Source organism: Perna viridis, chromosome 6 (assembly GCF_037379345.1).
Source record: "Perna viridis isolate PV_CMFRI_1.1 ecotype Kerala chromosome 6, ASM3737934v1, whole genome shotgun sequence".
Lineage (NCBI taxonomy): Eukaryota > Metazoa > Mollusca > Bivalvia > Mytilida > Mytilidae > Perna > Perna viridis.
In genome coordinates this window covers 24,643,552-24,663,763 of record NC_142450.1, presented here as the reverse complement: position 1 = coordinate 24,663,763, position 20,212 = coordinate 24,643,552, and the positions used below count along the sequence as shown (strand labels likewise).

At 35.6% G+C, this 20,212-nt stretch overlaps 1 protein-coding gene, 1 long non-coding RNA gene and 2 pseudogenes across 3 annotated transcripts; all 4 read right to left on the bottom strand.

The window, feature by feature from the left end:
• Positions 1-3,505: 3,505 nt before the first annotated feature.
• Positions 3,506-9,415, bottom strand: LOC148614204 (uncharacterized). Its single transcript, XM_088590438.1, has one exon. It carries the CDS (start codon positions 9,413-9,415, stop codon positions 3,506-3,508), a length of 5,910 nt encoding a protein of 1,969 aa, XP_088446564.1.
• A 1,744-nt stretch (positions 9,416-11,159) lies between these two features.
• On the bottom strand, positions 11,160-13,171 carry LOC148614203 (uncharacterized; annotated as a pseudogene). The gene is made up of 2 exons (XR_015923593.1): positions 13,038-13,171; positions 11,160-12,140 (listed from the first exon to the last, which is right to left on the bottom strand). The product of XR_015923593.1 is annotated as an uncharacterized LOC148614203 (transcript).
• On the bottom strand, positions 11,954-15,052 carry LOC148614202 (uncharacterized; annotated as a pseudogene).
• A 1,796-nt stretch (positions 15,053-16,848) lies between these two features.
• LOC148614201 (uncharacterized) lies at positions 16,849-19,052 on the bottom strand. Its single transcript, XR_015923185.1, has 4 exons — positions 18,920-19,052; positions 18,098-18,140; positions 17,751-17,798; positions 16,849-17,025 (listed from the first exon to the last, which is right to left on the bottom strand). It is a non-coding gene; the product is annotated as an uncharacterized LOC148614201 (long non-coding RNA).
• Between the last annotated feature and the right edge of the window lie 1,160 nt (positions 19,053-20,212).

Below are 20,212 nucleotides of genomic sequence, written 5' to 3'. Positions count from 1 at the left end.
CCACTAATTCCACTTCCCATAGGCTTCTATGCTAATTTCACAATATTCAATGGCTTCTCTGGACTTTACCTTAACTTTAACCTGCAGATGACTACATATCAGCATGATTCTACATATGTCAGCTCACAATCCTCAGAATGGCATGTGGGGTTAGCAGACTTGCAGTGCAGTACTGGTCACCGGAAGTGAAGGGTCTATAAATAGCATGGGAAATCCCAGTGTTTTCACAAGATAGGGGTATATTTAAAATTCATTATGGAGATTAGGCTTCACATCACAAGAAGCAAAATGCACCTATAAAATGTACAGAAATGTTTTTCCTTTCAGAAACTGTTTAAATTTTTTAAATAAGATGAGAACTTTTTTCACAGCACTATGAGGAACAGGGGTAATTTCTGCGTAGGACTATTTTTGCGTACGTTCCAAATGCTCATTGGTTGAATTGGTGGTCTGTAACCTAAACGAATATCTGCTGTGATTGTATCAGACATCGGACGTTGATCGTATCATGTATGTCACACGAGCGGTAGAATAAGAATGAATTGCACAAAAACAGTTGGATGTGGAGCGATGTTTTATACATCAAAATAAAGCTTATATATAACGCTTTAAAATTAATCTTGATTGACTAGTAAAACACTACTACGTTTTCTAATATGGTCGATTGATGTCACCAAGTTGAATTTTGTACGGATTTTTCGGAAGAAAACACCAAAAAACAACGAAAACGATACATTACTAAAACAACATAAAATCATCATTCTAACTCAAAACCCAATTCAAAACTTTCATATTAAAAGCAAATTATAAAGATTTACTTACCAACGATAATGCACATGTCACAGGTAAACAAACAATGTTGAACGTATCATGCTGCTGTTTATCGAAATGATACAAAGTGATTGTACGGTGTGATTAAGGTTAGAATACAATATTCATAATATTGTACATAATGCTAAAATAAATCAGTGTAACAGAATATTTGATAGAAATCTACAAATACAATTGACAACTCATACACAAATGACTCATTAACTTTGTAATTTTCAAAGTTAACTACATTTATGTTACTACTTAATAAACCATGCAATGATCATTCTCCCTTTGACTTTGTTAACCAATATGCATCAAATTTAGAATGTCCCTTTTCATCAGTTTTCAATGTTTATTTTTATTATTTTTTAATTTTTGTTGGGGTTGTGGTTACAATATAAAGCGGTCTTACAAATAAATTATCTTTGTATCATATCAAGCGTAATTGTATTTACCATAGGATTATCTTCTCTTGAAATAAAAGATTCTATAATAAAATCTCTGATTTGAAATAACTAGGAAATTATTTTTTTTACACATGCACATATAAATTTATGGATGCAAGTTTGATAATAATGTACTTTTTGGTATGGTTACCCTTTCCTTTATAACGGTGGCTTGTTGGGTTATTATGACTTGATCAAAGGCTTACAGTAAAGTAAAAAAAATCATTCGTCGGTGCGGTTTGGAACAGCAACATCTGAAGCTTTGGCAAAATAGCCTAAGAAGTTTTTCAATACCTGCATTATATTGATTTAGCAGGATTCTGACCCTACCTTTTAGCGAGGATTAAAAAAACTAAAACCTAATTTCAGTGAAAAAAATGCCAAAAACTGCATTTTCTACTCATTTGAGGGGCAATAGTGTCTCCATGGTAACTATAAATCACTTTCGACAACCCGTTTTCTAAAGACACTTGGCCAGTTAATTTAAAAAAAATCTAGAACATTTTGAATTGTTGGTTGGAATCACTTGTGTAAAAAATGACATATTAGCCAAATCTTAAGGAAAGGGTTGAGTTGATAAGTTTCATAATACTTCATATGTTTTATTCATGGAAGGTTTGAAACTACATCGATCAAAACATTGTTGACAAAAATAACACCTGACATTGCATTGAATATGTTAAAGAAGATATTTCCTGTGCTTCCACCAGATTCATGCATTCATACATGTACATGTTTATTGGTAGTTTGTTGAGTGACCATTTAGTATACAACTAATAAACTCTATATGCCATTATTTTATTACCTATACATTTTATGTTTATATTGATTATAAATACAGTGATATACCGGTATATTAATGTCACTTGCCTTACTTCCATGAAGATAGAGAAGTATGCAGTCTATGTGTGTGTGACATGTGTGACAACTTCTGATAACTGTGTTGTGCAGTATGCATATTGCCAATGTCACATTGGGTATGTTTAAAATCCTTGCATAACTGGCATGACTGATATATTTCCACATGAAAACTTCATACAAACAATATGTCAGAATCAATCCCTTCAAAAAAATTCCAGAAAGTCATGCTGCAATGTTTACATTATTTTAACCTAAGTAGAGACTTTTTTAACAATTGTCATGAAGTGTCATATTAAATTTTCTATTTAATTTACAATTTTCTAAGTGTAAAATTTGTCTGAGTAATAATTGATTGATTGATTTTCTTTACCCCCACCATTGATGATGAGTTACATTTTATATACACAACACTAATTTACATACAAAAGGGACACAATTAGTGTACAATATACACAAAAATAAACAATTAAATAAAATATTACCAAAAAAATAAAAATAATAATAATAATAATAATAATTGTGTTGGCTAGCAAATGGGCGTGGAAATATATAAGTAAATGCGTAACATCTTTAATGACAACAACCAGAGAGTCCAGAGATTCCAGAGAGTACATTTCATTAGCTGAACAAAAAATATAGATGATGTTGACGATGTTGACGATATTGACGATTTACTGAAAATAGAAAAACGAAATACAATGTACCTATGTCGTCAACCAAGAAAATAACCAATCAAAACAAAAAATACAAACACAATAGTAATACAATATCAATAGAAAATCAATAGAAAATGACACAAAAGCATGAAAATACAATATGTAAAAAGAACTTAATTAAGATTTAATTAATTAAATCGCTATTAAGCTTCACTGAGAAAATAATTTATCGATCGGCACCCAACATACAGTGAAAAATTGCGGTGCACTCGAAAATCAATCTGCCTAACATTAAAATTAAAGTCAATAAACCTACAAAAATTATATCTAATTATCAAAATGTATGTAATTAACCATCGGAAGTATATTTATACAAAGATAAAGTAAAAAACTCACCAAATTAATAATATTTCCACCAAATCAACACAGAAAAACAATCGTGAAATTACAACGGAAGTACTCGAAATAGTAAACAATAACACTGGATGGAAAAGTGATAATCGAAAATGATGATTAATGATATTTGGTTTAACGGTGGAAATGAACTCTACATACCAGCCCCTTAATTGTGAAGCATAGCGAGCAATTACAATAAAACAAAAAAATATAAACCAAAAAAAAAAAATACAAGAAATACCCTCACAAAATAATCAAAGTGAAAATGTCAAAATAACAAATGAAACATATCTCAAAATGTCCCTACTAGGTAAGTATACATAATACCCTAAACTAGTCTAACTCTAAAATTGTACACAGTTTGTCAATCGGACGGGTAAGTATGGTTGAACCAATCTTAACTTTGACTTGACGAACTAGTCCATTACGATCAGGAATCAATGAATGTACAAGTCCCATAGGCCAAGAATTTCTTGGAGAGTTCGAATCAACTACTAGAACTACATCTCCAACATCTAAATTTCTCTTAACATTGTTCCATTTTTGCCGTTCTTGAAGAATTGGTAGGTATTCACATAACCATCGACTCCAGAATAAATTGGACATGTACTGAATTTGACGCCACCTACGTCTGCAGTAATTGTCAGTCGTAGAAAATAATCCAGGAGGAAGAACCGGCTTGCATTTCATCAGAAGCAAATGGTTTGGCGTTAATGCTTCTAAATCGTTCGGATTGTCAGAGTTCATAGTAATAGGTCTGCTATTCAGTATAGCTTCCACTTCACACATCAGTGTATGTAGACCGTCATCGTCTAGAACTTGTTCCTTGATCACACTTGAAATTACTCTCCTGATACTACGAATCAACCTTTCCCAAATACCTCCGAAATGGGAACCACTAGGAGGGTTGAATTTCCATTCAACACTGTTTTGAAGCATCGAACTTTCAATCTGATGTAAATTCCATTCGTCAATAGCTTGTTTCATTTCCCGTTCCGCACCAATGAAATTAGTTCCGTTGTCAGATCTTATGAGTGAAACTTGTCCTCGTCGAGAAACGAATCGTCTTAGAACGTTAATATACGAATCAGTGTCCAATGATGAAGCGATTTCCAAATGAACTGCCCGACTGGCCAAACATGTAAATATCACTCCGTGACGTTTAACTCTAGATCTGCGTTGTTTAACCTCAAAAGGTCCAAAATAATCCACACCGACTCTAGTAAAAGGCGGATCGTCCGGTAACACACGATCTTCTGGCAATTCTGCCATTTTTTGCTCTCCAACTTTAGCACTTACACGACGACAATTTACGCACTTGGAAATTATCTTTCTGATGGCGGAAGGAGCACTAATTATCCAGTATCTTTGCCTCAACGCTGACAACATATGATTACGACCACTGTGTTTCAAAAGAATATGAAAATGATGAAGTATCAAATTCGACACGTGATTGTTCTTTGGCAGTATAACTGGATGTTTACTGTTTTCTGGTAAGCTTGAAGAATGTAAGCGTCCTCCGACACGCAATAAATTTCCATCAAGAAAAGGATCAAGAGTTCTTATGCGACTGTCCTTGTGAATTTTCGGATTTCCTGACTTCAAAGCACCAATTTCCTTTCGGAATGCTTCTTGCTGCACAATACTTATAATAGTGTTTTCGGATTCTTCAAGATCTTTTAAAGTCAGTTTATGCCTAATCCTGTGATCTGCTCTTGTCTGTAGTTTACGCACACGCTTCAGTAATTGCTCTTTCACTTTTATTATCCAAGCTACGGCACGTTTTAACTTATACCATGAGGAATAATGCTCGAAAAGTTTTAACATAATGTCAATGTTTGTGTTGTTTAGTCTTAACACAACTGTAGCAACTTTCGCACGCTTTATTTCTCGATCTTCCGTGTCGATGTTCCCGAGATCTTCTGTAGGTAGACTAGGCCATTCACCCGGATGCCGATTCAAGAACGCCGGTGCGTCGATCCAATGTTTTTCTAGCAAATCGTTAGCAGATGCACCTCGAGACGATATGTCTGCAGGATTCATCTTCGTATTACTATATCTCCAATCACTAATATTCGATCCCTCGTGAATAACTGAAAGTCTATTCGCTACGAATGTTTGAAATCTAGCGGTTGTGTTGTTGATATACCGAAGAACGGACATACTGTCAGTCCAGAAATACGAATGGTCTATCGGAATTTCGAGTTCACTTATAATCATCTTGTTAGTCCTAACAGCGACCGTCGCTGCCGTAAGTTCCAACCGGGGAATAGTAACTTGTTTCAATGGCGTAACTCTAGCCTTGCCCATTACGAATGAACAGTGAATTTCGTGGTCGACATTTTCAAGTCTGAGATAACTTAATACACCGTAACCCGATTCGCTGGCATCGGCAAAATGGTGAAGATGAGCAGATAACACGTTTCCGAAATCGGGTGGTTTGAAGCAACGAGGCACACTGAAGCTAGAAAGTCTCGACAAATCGTTGTACCAAATCTCCCAGTTCTGTAATAGTACGTCGGGTACCGGATCGTCCCATGCCAATCTCAACTTACATAGTTCCTGAAGAATAATTTTTGGTCTCAAAGTAAGCGGAGCCAAAAATCCCAACGGATCGTACACACTACTGACCATTGATAAGATTCCTCGTCTGGTTTTCGGTTTGTCTTGAAGAGATATCTTAAACTGAAAAGTATCGGTTTCAACACACCATTGAACGCCTAACGCTCTGTCGATCGGCAAAATCTCTTGATCTAAATCAATGTCCTTCACTTCTTTGGCTCTATCTGATATCGGTATCGATCGCATCACATCTCGACTACTGCTAATCCATTTAGCTATCCTGAATCCACCTCTCCGAAGAAGCGCTTGTAAATCCTGAACTAACGTAATAGCACCGTCAACTGTTTCCACCGATTTAAGACAATCGTCCACGTAAAAGTTTCTCAATACCGTATCTATCACTTTATCATTGAAATGACCTCTGCCTTCTTCTGCAGTTTGTCTGAGCGCATAATTGACACAGCTCGGTGACGACGTGGCACCAAAAAGGTGAACGTTCATTTGATACTCGATCGGTTTCGAGTTAGTGTGTCCATCTTTCCACCATAGGAATCTTAAGTAATTTCCATCTTCAGTAGGCACGCGCACTTGATGGAACATGGAATCAATGTCACCCATTATTGCAATGTCATCTTGCCGAAATCTAATCAATGTTCCAACGAGACTGTTCGTAAGATTAGGACCTTGAAGTAAGCGTTCGTTTAATGACGTACCTTGGAATCTTGCCGCACAATCGAAAACCACTCTGATCTTGTTCTTACGTGGGTGATACACACCGTGATGTGGTAGATACCATACATGACCATCGTCCTTTAACAAATCTTCTGATGATACCTCCGACGCATATCCTTCACCTAAAACTTTTTTCATGAACGTTACATACTCATCTTGAAAGTGTTTGTCTTTTTCAAAACGCTTAGCCAGTAACATCAACCTCTGTTCTGCCTGCTTACGATTATTCGGCATCGCGTTTTCGCTCGACTTAAACGGAAGGTCTATAATATAGTGTCCATTTTCGAGAGTTATCGATCTTGAAACATTATCTAGAAATTTACGATCTTCTACGGAAGGCGAATTGACATCATCAATAGTCCTTTCACAAAAGTCAAAGTTAAACTGATTGCGAATTTGATCTTCCAGCGAAACGTCTACACGATTCTCGGACACAACTGACGCACTGATGCGATTGGCTCTGACGAAATTACAAGAAGTATTTTCATCTCTAGAAACATTCAACGGACCGTTTATTACCCAGCCAAGCACAGTCTCAACCGCGAAAGGTCCACCATTAGCACACGGTACCACACTCCACGGCTCCATTGCACGAGGAACATTAACTCCGATTAAGAGTCCAACGTGATCGTTACTAATCCTTTGTAATGGAATATCACGCAAATGTGGCCAATTTGAAATGTCACTTACTGAAACGATATCACTACTAGTAACTGGTAATTTCTCCTGTGAAAAAATAGTCGGTAAGGATATAACATTATTACCGTTTAAGTCACTGATTTCCAAACCACTAACTACGTAACAGTCTTTCACATCCGTTTCCGTCTGTGTCATTGTAAGCAAACCGAGTTTCGTTTTCTTTCCTTCGACATTCAATTCGCGCATGATAGTTTCTGAGCAAAACGTTGCGGTACTGCCACAGTCAAGAAAAGCGTACGTTTCAACAAACTTGTCACTTTTCGCACATTTAATTCTTACTGGTAATATTGGAAGTGCCTGCTGGACGACATCTCCAGCCCCTGTAGACGTTGCAGAACTAGTAACATCTCTAACCGAATTGTCATTACAAGTTTCATTTACTTTCTGTTTACGTGAATCGACGTGAAGAATTGACGGATGACCCTTTTTACACACGGAACACGTTGCCTTCTGACTACATACAACCTTCTGATGACCGTATTTCAGACAACCGAAACAGAAACCTTTAGACTTGAGAAAATCGTATCTGTCTTTAAGAGACTTACTTGTAATCTTGTCGCACATCTTCAGTGAATGACTTGAGTTTCCACAGTAAACACATGGTTTCGAAAATGCATTAGGTTTTGAGTCCGTACTATCGTTACGATCATTTTGAGAGTTAGATTCAACTGACGTGGCCAACGTTTTACGATTACCATAAGACGAGGATTTCGATTCTTGAATTTTCTTTACCGACGAGGGTGTACGCATAACGTCTTTACCGTAAATAGGGTCATTAGCCTTTTTTGCTTCTCTCTTAACGAAATCTACAAGTTGACTAAATAACAAAGTTCTTCGCTGTGACTTTGTTTCATACACTATATTACGCCACTTGTCTTGTAAATTGAACGGAAGTTTTCGAACTAGAGTTTTCATATTGTCCGAGTATTCTAACACCCTGACCTCATCGACGTTCTGAACAGCATACAAACACTCGGTAAGAAATATCGAAAAGTCATCTAACGCTTTGGGGTTATCTTGCTTAACCACGGGCCAATCTAAAGCCTTTCTAACGAACGAATTAGCTATCACATCCGGCTCACCGTACCTGTCCTGAAGTTCATTCATTGACGCTGTATAGCCTGTTTCCGCATCCAAGTGAGAAAATCCTTTTACAATACGATGTGGCTCTCCAAGGGTAAACTGTAACAAGTAAGTTAAACGTTCATCATAGGAAGCCGTATTCGATTCAATTCTAGCTTGAAAGTGTCTCTTAAATCCATTGAACAACATAGGATTGCCATCAAATTTCTGTATGTCGATTTGAGGCTTATTCAGCTCGCGGACTATTGAAATACTTTCTGACGGAACGACAGGTGTGTTTCTATTTACTAAGTCGTAGTTCTTCACCCTAGGCGTAGACTTACTTGGAATCCATTCAGATGCTTGCGGATTTAAACGTGACGTTTCTTCCTGTACATACGTTTTCATACGTGTTGCCTCTGATTGTCTAGGTTTCTGATTGTAAGATACTTCAGTTAGATTTTCATGTCTATTGAGTTTAAATTCTAACAAATCGTCGTCTCTCATACTTTTCTCCAGCTCCTCTATCACCTTTGATTTAGCGTCACTAACTTTAAGCTCCGTTTTTATTTCCAATTCTTCTTCTTGAATTTTAAGTTTTAACTTAGCTTCCTCGAGTTGTTTCTTCTCACTTAACGCTTCGGCTCTTGCTAGCAATTCTACCTTACGTTGTTCTTCCATTAACTTGGCTTTGGATATATGACTTGCATTACTAGATCTCGCACTTCTGTGGGACCTTGCACCTGAACTCCTGTGCGATCTTACGCTCCCGGATCTGTGTGATCTCTGATCATCTTGAACTATATGTTGCGGCGATATTGTTTTCGCTTTATTCAATATAAACCAGTCCTTTGCTGATTGATTTGTTGATAGAAAGACTCGATTTTTATCCTGGAACGAAGCATTGTCTACTTGTTTATCGTTCAAGTCAGTAAAAATTGCTTGGTACTTATCATGTGTCTCTAGTAATTCCTCGTATATACCTATCCACTTAGAATACACTGGTCGGACCAAATCAACGTCTCCTGGTTGCGATATCAATCGTTCAAGTTCACCACTTAGGATTGTCAATGATTTTATAAGACGAGTACGTTGGTTTCTATAAAGACTCATGGAATACATCAATCCCTTTTCCGTAAGCTTTCTTTCTCTACTAGCTTCTACTAAGTCTTCCGTATTGTCATCCATTGTCACTTGATAAATTATTAATTTGTAAATAATGTGTTGGCTAGCAAATGGGCGTGGAAATATATAAGTAAATGCGTAACATCTTTAATGACAACAACCAGAGAGTCCAGAGATTCCAGAGAGTACATTTCAATAATAATAATCAAGTGCAAAAATATCTGACATTTCAGTGACCAAAATTGAATCTATTGTTGCCCAAAACAGGTTATAAAAGTGATCCGCCAAGCAGTATATCATTAGATTCTAGCGTTCCTATGACGTCAGTAATTCCACCTAATTCGTAACGATTGCACATGGTACATATTCCTTCTTTAATAGCTAGAGATCCAATTTTGATCAATACTAGCCGTTGCTGATTTAGTTGTGGGTTCACCGATGCTAGACGAAATAATCTGTGCTCGGTAAACAGGAGTGGATCCAGGATTTGAGTTAAGGGGGGGGGGCGTTAATTGAATTAAATGCCATGCAAAGCTAGGCAAAAAATATTATGGGGTAATTTTTTTCCTTACCGATTTAGGGGGTGGGAGGGGGGCGTACGCCCGGCACGCCAGTCCTTGGATCCGCGCCTGGTTAAAACGTGTTGTGAATGCAGTAAAACCTATCCGGGCGATTTTGTATGAACGATTTTCATCGAGTTTCTTCCTGAATATCTATTGTCTGTTTAATGATTTTTTACCAAAGTCGTTTGTCGGGAATAAAAGTATCCTGAGGAAAACACTCCAGGAAAGATAACATGTATTTAATAAGAATTTTTATCATATCATATGTCATTGTGTTTTCATTACAATCTCCAGTAAAAATCTGGCCTGAACGGATACAGAATAATGATAATAAAACGTGATAAAATATTATCAATATTATTAACATGTCCATTTTATATATTGATTTGAAAGTTATCTTGAAAGTTTCAAAAGAAATATTTTTAAAAAAATTAACACAGTGCTGCAAGAGTTAATTGATTTATTCACCCAAGTTTTTTCATTTTGTTTTTCAAAATTTGTTCACCCTCCTACTTAAGCTAGTGGAAAGTTTTCAATCCAAAAACAATTAACTGTAATATATATATATTATCCTGATATATACTTTGGTTCTTAAGAACTTTGAGTTCAGTGTCATTGTGGTTGGCAATGACAGTGATGACATGCCTTTCCAATCCAAGCTTATCTTTAATTCAATCGTTAAACCAGATTTTTCTGGTAAAATACAAGTAAGAAGTTTACCTATATTTAAGAAACAAACTTAAACTGTTAAAACAACATAACCCCCTTTGTATACATAAACCATCAATTAAAAGTTAGCTAACCAAGATGACACCCATCGTCTAAGAGGGGGATTTTGGGCGGAAAAGTGGGGAAAAGTTCAATCGGATCGCGGCCATTCCCGACACCAGTTCTAAAATTACTATTAACCAATCCATATGGCAAGCCGTTGCGGTATTTATTCCTCATTTTTTGGTATATCAATAAATATTTAATAACATGTTAATAAATATATATTAACGTGTTCTCTTGTCAACCCCTTCACTATATTGTCTCAAAGATACAGTACATTACCAAATCCCACGAAACTCTTGAGTAGTTTTATTAATGCATACTTCATATCCCATATACATAACGAAAAGCTACGTAAATAGTAAATGGATTTATAAAACAACTCCAAATAAAGTGCAAAGCTACACGACGACGCCGCTGCTGAGCAAAAGAAAGAGAAAAATATATGTAATATTTAATGGAATATTAAATATCTATAGTCCCAAATTTAGTGAAACTAGTATTCTTTCAGAGAAAGAGTCTTTCACGTAGCCGTCTTTTGCAGTTTCTGACTTCCACCTTCCATGTTTTTTAAAAAGTCTATCGGATATTCCAAAAGTACAAGTTGCGGTGGCTCCACCGGTACGTATGCTGTGTAACCCATAAGATTTAATGTTTGTAACAAATGGCGAAAAGGCTTCTATAAATAAATTTATAAATTATCGCATCCTAGTGTACGAAAGCGGCTTATTATCCTTTCGGAAAATCTTTACACTTCGTCAAATAACGGAACAAATAAACATTACTATCCAAAAGGTTATTGTTCCATTCTGAATAACTCTCTAAATTTTTGACAGGGCACATTTTATTTCCGGTTCTACCAAAAACTATTCTATGGCCGTCTCTGTATATATCGGTCTTACTCTTCTGTATAAAAACGGACATATGACTTTGAAAAAATAGAATATCACATGATTGAATGTTTAACAATTCGGAAACTCGTAAAAACCCAGAATATGCTAATAAACAGGCACAAATGGTACGTTGTATATATAAATTTTTATCACAATACATTTCATCGTACATTTTAGATAGAATCTCTGGAGTGATAGGCTCTTTTTTCTTTATCGGAACTGATAAACGCCTCTTTGCGCCTTCAAGAATATTTTCACTAAATTAGAATCTGTTGGGGAAGACATACTAGCAATATTATGTGCCCATCTAATACTATAAAAAGCTTGATAGGGCTGGGTGAAGCACTTTGTTGAACTAAACAGGCTAAATATAAAGCAAGATGAATTGGTTAAATAAATTCACTGGAAATTCCGTTTGAGAAAGCCCATTTTTCCATCTTAAAAAGCCATAATAATAATTTTGAACTGTATTGATCGATTTACATTCCATCAACAATCCAGGAAGTAGTGATTTTTTTCCAAAAGAGAAGCGGGCCATTGCGACAAATCACTCTGGAAAGCCTGAAAAAAACATATGTAAAAACAAAATTACATTATTACAAAAAACATAAAAATGAAACTTCAATGTCATACTCTGTCATTATAACTAACATACTGTTCATTTTATACAATATAACTACCACCCCTGCCTACAGGAGGAACATAACCCACCACACTACCTAGCTGGTCATTAACACATTCAATTTGAAAAGGGGTACTAGTACTTTGTCACCACCGTAATTATGTGCTAAAGAAACCATCACCTGTAAAGGAATCCATAGAAATGAGTAAATGTTAGTACCAAAATCCATTTTCAGAGCCAATACCCTAAAAGGCAGATCAATATTTCCAAAACCGATTTGTTACCTTTACCAATAGTAAAGTATTCTTTATTAGTTGGTAAAGCAATACACCCCTTAACCGCTTTAATAAACCCTTCACCAGTAGGACATAAAATTGGCCAATGATTTTAATGATTTCCACAATGGCAAAATAACTGTTCCATGTGCCATACATTGTTTCATATAGCGTAACACTCTCGCTACTAAACAAATAGGAGGTACGAAACATCCATTTACACCAATCCAGTCTATAGTAAATGCATCGATGCCCATCGAGTTGACCGTCCAGTAACGGGAATAAAATACTGGTAATTTGTGATTATGATGCTTTGCAACCCAGTTATTCTCATGAGGACCCCATATGGATTCCAAATAATCAAAGGTTCCATGAACGACATCCCAGTCGTCGTAATCAATAATACGACTGATATAATCAGATGTGTCGTTATTAGTTCTAGGGACCCATTTCACATGAATAGAAATGTTATTATGTACACAGTTCTCAAAAATACACAATGCAATACATTTTTGTATCCTGTAATTCAGGCTCCATGCTACCTCTAGCTACAATGCTTACCACATTCTGATTGTCCGTAAACCATTCAATGTGTTTATCTTTCAATATGTTAATCATCGAATCAAGAATATGTTTAACAGCGGTGAGTTCTTTCCAAGTAGAACTTTTACTCGATTCCCATTCAGACCATATACCATGCACAATATCATTGAGATTTTCTACAATATAACCACCATATCCAGTATCACTCGCATCGCTTTAAACAATAGATTGAATTGATAAATCTGAAGTAAATTGTTTACCGTTAACCAAAGTTAAGTTACTGTTCCAAAAATTGATTTGGTGTAAACTATTTTCGGTCAACTCTATACAACTGTTCCATGAGGTTTTACCTAAAATGTCAATACTTATACGTTTGGTCATGATATAAGCTACATTCCCGATAACGTAGGCCATAGATACTATTTGTCCGACCAAAGATGCAACTGATCTGGAATGCACTTTACCACATTTTGTTAAGTAAACTCAATATTATCAATAGTTGTAAGAAGTTTTTTGATTCTATCATCAGGTATTTTTATAATACATTTGTCAGTGTTAATAGAATAAAACGAAAAAATAACAAGTTGAACTGGTGACCACTTAGATTTTTCGTTTTTAGGAACAAAACCACTGATATTCAGATATTGCTTTACTTGCTCTGACATAGCCCTGCATACTTCAACATCCGTATGCGTACCTGAAGGTTACAATAGCGCAATTATCTCTCCTCGGTATTCAGCCAGATCTTTACCCGAACATGCAGTCCAGTGGAAAATACAGAAACGTTCACGATTGGTGGATAATAAAAAAAGAGGTATTTTCATGAAAAAATTGTACGAACAGTAAGGAACCAAATGTATCGAATTCGAAAGCTAGCATCCCATATATGTTCATTTTATGGTGCACTTAAGGCTTAGGGAGGCTACTGAAAAATTGATGTTTGAAAAAGAATCCCCCTTTTTTAACCTTAATTTACGGACAGAAACGCCGCATGACATGGTGATTTTTATTTCAAAATTTAAAAGCTATATGGGTGTATTTTAGCAACCTTGCGTTAGTTTAGAGAAATTTCAACCGGACCTATTTTTAGATTTTAGTGGAAGTGAGGACCCCCCATACGGAAATTGCGTTGTGAATAATTGCGCTCATGTATCCTATACCATCATCTAAATACATTAACACATGCTTCCCTTCATCTCGCCACTTTTTTTATGAGTGGTCTGGTTATCTTAGTGAATATGTAACATGCAGAACTTACGCCAGATGGAAGTACTAAAAATGTATACCTCTTTATAGTGTTACCATGTTTCCACGAGAAACCTAGAAAGTCTGTAAGAGGAATATAAATGTTTATGTGGTGATACGCTGATACAATATCAAACTGATAACAGAATAAATTATTAGAAATAAATTCCATCGCTATGCGCATATCTTCGAATTTAATACTGGTTTTCCAAAAATGTTTGTTAACGTGTCTATAAGGTCTAAAATCAAACGTTTCTTTCTCCTGTCCGATGCAGAAACAATTAGTGGATTAACAACGTATGGTTGATTGTCACATTCTTCAATTAATCCACTAATCAAAATATCATGAATAGCTTCGGTAACAAATTCGCTATAGCCTATGGATGGTCGCAAATCAATTGTTTTCAAACAGGGATACTGTAAAAGGGAATTCTGTAGCCGTTTAAAATAGTGTCCAATATATAATCATAACATCCAATAATTCCCCAAAATGATAATGGTTTTTCAGTCTATCCTTAACAATAATATTCCCCTGGCCTTGTTCATATTTATCATAACCATGAGTAAGATTATTGGAATAGTTATTAATAAGTTCAGTTTTCGTATCAAAATCTGTCGTAATTAAACTATACTTATCTTGTCTTATTTTGGTTTTGGCATGACTGGCCTTGGGTTGAATGGACACTGATTTCTCCCGTGTTGAAAGGATCCACATTCATAGCATGCTCCTTGTTGCTGACCTCTATGCTGATATCCGCTCGTGCTGGGCATGGGTTGTCCATATGCATGGTACAAGGCAGGTCCGCTGTACCATGTTGGAGGTTCACGAAAGGGTTGATTTTTGACTGGAAAAGTAGCAATAAATTGAGAAGAAGCATTTTTTGACCTGTATTATTCGGCATAGCAACAGCCTTCCACCCTCTGAACTAAGTTTGCGTAAAGCTCTGTTTTCTGATTTGTTAATCTTACTTTCATCGTCCGAATCGCTAGCGACTGGATTGCTCTCATTGCCTCACAGTTTCTCATCCCCCTTCACTACCATCGGCAATCTTAGTATGTTTATTGCGTTTCTTAATCTTTTCAATAACCTCAGTTATAGTTTCACGTGCGTATTCGACTTTGCCTTATCAATAATTCATATAGATTGTGTCAAATCTTCTAATAATTCAGAATTGAGCAAAAAATGAACTTTGTTGCCTTCATATTTCCATTTATATAGGGACTCAGTTTTCAACTTTTTTCACTTGGGATGCGACAGATACGAAAGCGCCGTGAACTTCTTGTCTTAAATCAGAAATGTCTTGGTTTAATTTAGCGTTTAATTCACCTTGAGCTTTAACTGCTTTCATTAAATTTCTGAGAGAAACATCCTGTTCCTGGGAATCAGACTCACCATCAGCAATTGTCGTACTAGAATATTTACGAAATTTACCCAAGTTAACGCTTTGACGCCGTCGTGCTGATCTATATGAATGACCGCAAACCTAATTTCGCGGGAAAACTGTAGTGCGACTCGCACGTCACTTCAACACAATTAATGACAGCAAGAGAAAATAATTTCACTCTAATTCACTAAGTTCAAACGCGTGAAATTATACTTATCAAATCTTGTTCCGTAAGACTTGCATGCCGGGCAATATTCAATAAAATTCGCACTTACAAACATTTTTCTGACCACGATTAACCCACCTATAGTTTCACCCTCCTTTTAAACAACACGTTAATATTTCATCCATTTATTGATATCGGTAAATTATTTAATTACATGTTAATAAATATTTATTACCGTGTTGATAAATCATTTATTGATATCAATATTTATTAACGTGTGAATAAATGTCTTATTTATTGATGTAAAAAAATGATTTATTGATATCAATAACTATAATCTTTAATACCATTAATTCATTTATGTATATCAATAAATAGATACAAAATTCCAAAACAGCTTGCCATTAATCCGTGGCAATCGCCACGGAAAAGACCGGGTGATGCTTCGATTTCCCCCACCCCCGATGCCTGCTTAAACTAAAGCCATTAAGCCGCTTGACTTGAGTTCGATCATACATGTACGTGACACGTGTTATACGCTTGAGTTTTTCGTATTAAAATCTTTTATTTTAAAATATTTCAAGCGCCGAATATCAAAGAAGGGATGGGGTCCGCGACAAGAATTACATGAATTAGACAAGAGAAACTGTAAACAACAAGAACACCGGCCATGTCTCACCAAATTCAAAATTTCTTCATGACATTGTATGACTGACAGAGTGCAATGTAAAAATCCAAATCAGAAGAACCAAAAATAAACATGATAATATAATACCCCAATTACTTCATAATGCAAAACAAATTTGTCTACCCCATCCCATTTCGAGGAGAACATGGTCTATGCTACAGTGTGCCTTATAGTCTTTGTTCTAGTAGAATTTTAAATTCCTAACTTAAATCGGATCTTTTTTATAAAATCCGTCACGGAACTGTAAAATTAACTTCTTTTTTTATTAACGGAATGAATGTTGTTTTGTCTTGAAAGATATTCCTCCCTCTTAATAATAATAATAATAATAACAATAACAAAAAAAAAGCTACAATTCTTTTATTTTTATTCAAGGGCAGCCATAGCAGCAACATTCTTTGTCTTCGTGACAGAAGGCAAAGAAACATTTCAGAATATCGACACATGCTTGGTTACAAGTCATTGGTGAAAATCCACAATCTAATTCTTCTAGGCAGAAGTCACTGTCTCCTAATTTTTTGTCTGCAAAGACATTAAAAGGTCTGAAATATTTCCAATGAAAACTAGTGATGTTCTGTAGACACATAAATAGTTTTTTTCTTCTGAAAATCAAAGGATTCGTGAGCATTGCCTTTAACTCTTCTACAAATGCCAACGATTTTTCGTTGGTTTGTTCCCGTCTGTTAGTTTTTTATCACAGGCACTAGGGGCCAGGATGGCTTTGACTACTTTTTTTTCATCCGAGAACTAATATTTCCGTCCGATTCGTTATTTGATTGAAATTCGTATTTTTTTCAGTTTCTGGACCCATTCAAAGAAATGCCCAATACCACCATCGAATTTTAAAAACACACTCGTGTTTCCCTTTACTTCTATCCGAGTCGATTGGTTTTTTTTTTATTATTGGACGGTTATATTGGCATTTCTTTGTTATAATTATAATAAATGGACCTGTCAGAAAAATCGAATTGTAATCAAATTAACGAATCGGATGAAATATTGGGTCTCGGGGAAAACGAGTGTGGTCAAAGCCTGCCTGTGGTCTTTATTGGCCCTTTCTCATAATCTCTCATTTCATTAAAACGCATGCATCTATGAGCCATGCAAGTTGTTTTACAATATAAATCTGGCGCGTATACTTCTAGTAATAAAGGACTTACATTTTAACATCGTTATACTAAGCTTATCTAAAAGAATAAGACTATAGAGTGCACATGTACATGTAAACATTGTTCATGAATACTCACATTTCAAAATGTTCTTAAACGGATTTGATAGTTCGGCAGCTACAATGCCTGAAAATGCAATCATAAAGGAAAATTTTAAATGTTTACCCGAGCGTACGTAAATATACAACCTAAAACGCAAACCGCAGTGACAGTATGGACCATAAAATACGCAAACATTATAAGGTATTTTTTCTATCTAGCTAATGAAGATTTTGTCAATTTGAAAATTGTCAACCGAGATCCAGTTATATTACACGTTACAAATTCTTTGGGCTAATCCAGTACTCTTACTATATTAGGTCAGAATATTTTTCATAATCTGCAATAATGTAATTGTATTGTTGTACAATGTACATGTATCTTACCAAATAGAACAACAATTAGCAAGAAAACCAAGCGGCACCTCATCTGCAACAAGAATATATTAAATAAATCATTATGTATTTAACTAACATTAAATTCTAACAAAATGCTTCGCAGGGCTTGGTATTACTGCAGTGGTAGAACCCTGAACAGTTGGGGGCAAATATGGACACGATAATCAAGCTTAATACAGTTAGACGTTTGGATAGTGATTAAATGTTGGTCACGAGAATAGGTCCTAGTCTACTATTCAAATGCAGGGAGATTTGTCAATTACAGAGTGTTGAGTTCAGTATTAAAAGCAAAACACCTTTTCATGTGAAAATGCCGATAAAAATGAAAAAAATATATTTTTTACATGTTACAAGTTAATCTGTAACTTCTCATAGTAAGACTACATGCAAAATCTAAAATCAACTGGTGAAAGTGTTACAAAAAAGTGGGGAAAGCTGTAAATTCACTGAAGGCCAGAACTTCCGTAAAAATCATTCAACCGTAACCAAAGTCGAACTTAATCTGTAACTCTTCATAATAAGGCCACATACCAAAAACAAACTTATTTGGTAAAAGCATAACAAAAGAGTGCGGAAAACGCAGACGGACGGACGCGGGGGACAATAAGTATATAGAGGGCGGATCCCAACACGTTGAAAAGGAGGGGTACCATCCGGAGTTCCCCAGAAAAGGGGGTGTTAGGACATTATTTACCTTTTTTGTAAATTTTACACATGAAAATGTCAAATTTTCCAATAAAATGGAGGGGTGCCAACCCGCTGCACCCGTCACCGATATAAAATATTTACAACAGAAATATTGGTACATACCTTTCTATTATATCAGATCTTCTGACAGAATACCGACTACACATACAGAAAGTAGGACGAATACAGCTAGTGCTGATAAGCAAAAACTGTTCATTTCACTTGACTACGACTACTTGAATTTCATCAAGATTAGATACGGTGTGAAGTGACTGTGTTGACTATCGGGTTTTTTCGACGTAAAATCTACGGTTACCACAGTAAAATGGACTATTTAGTCAACATGAAACCAAGACAAACTAAAAATAAAACACGCACTTCCATTTTAACGTAAATGAGCAAACCGTACAAACCACACAGTGTCTTCTGTTCTTGACACCCGCCGAGAACTCGAGTAGCTAACATCAGGAACTTTATATTCGTAACTGTTAGTTTTTACATGTTCTTTATACCATAACCAGTGTAATGCAGAAGCGACCAAAGTCGGTATATTCACGGCGGCACTAGCCACACTTAAGCATGATGGCGGTTTTCATTTTAACAAGTAAAATTTAAAACGAAGTCAACATAATCCTTTTCAAATCTACGTAAGCCCTAGAACACGGACTAGAGATGAAAATGGCATATATGGCGCAATTTGAAGCAGGTGCCCAAGACTGATTAAATTCAGCATATCGAAGAACCACAAGAAAACCAATTGGACTCTTTTCATTTTCCGTTGGACAACTTTGTAAAATGGGCCAAATCTAAATCGATTATAATACACTTTTACATTGACAATGCATGTATCAAGAAACCTCACATAAAATCTCACAGAAATAATAGGATAATTAATTGGAAATAGCTAATAACAAAAATATGATCACGAGCGCCGAAGAACGCCTGGGTTTTAATAACGAGTGTGCGGAACCTGTTCCGCGCACAAGTTAAATCTTACTTGCGTTCATGGCACAAGTGATCATATTTTGGTTATTCACGATAACCAATTGGTTATCCTAATTAAAATCAATTGTTCTTTGCTATTTACGCATGAATTTTAAAATGTGTGTACGGCGAGGTATGGTCTAAAATGTGCAACTCGTTACGAGTGATAAATTTTGGTTATTCACGATAACAAACTGATTTCTCCATTTATAATCTATTATTCTTCGCTATTTTCACATAAATTTTAAAATTTTGTGTACATTTGGGTAGGGTCTAAAATCTGTAACCCGTTCCCAACCACTTTGTCAATTTATTTAACATTACTTGCTATTTCCAGCTGAAAGTAGCAGTACACATTTACAAAATTACAGAATGGCAAGGCTAGAATTAATGGTTTTAAAAATGTTTGTCGAAAAAATTGATTTTATTATA

Coding starts and splice junctions, on each gene's coding strand:
- LOC148614204 (XM_088590438.1), bottom strand. CDS start 9,415: ATGGATGACAATACGGAAGACTTAGTAGAAGCTAGTAGAGAAAGAAAG.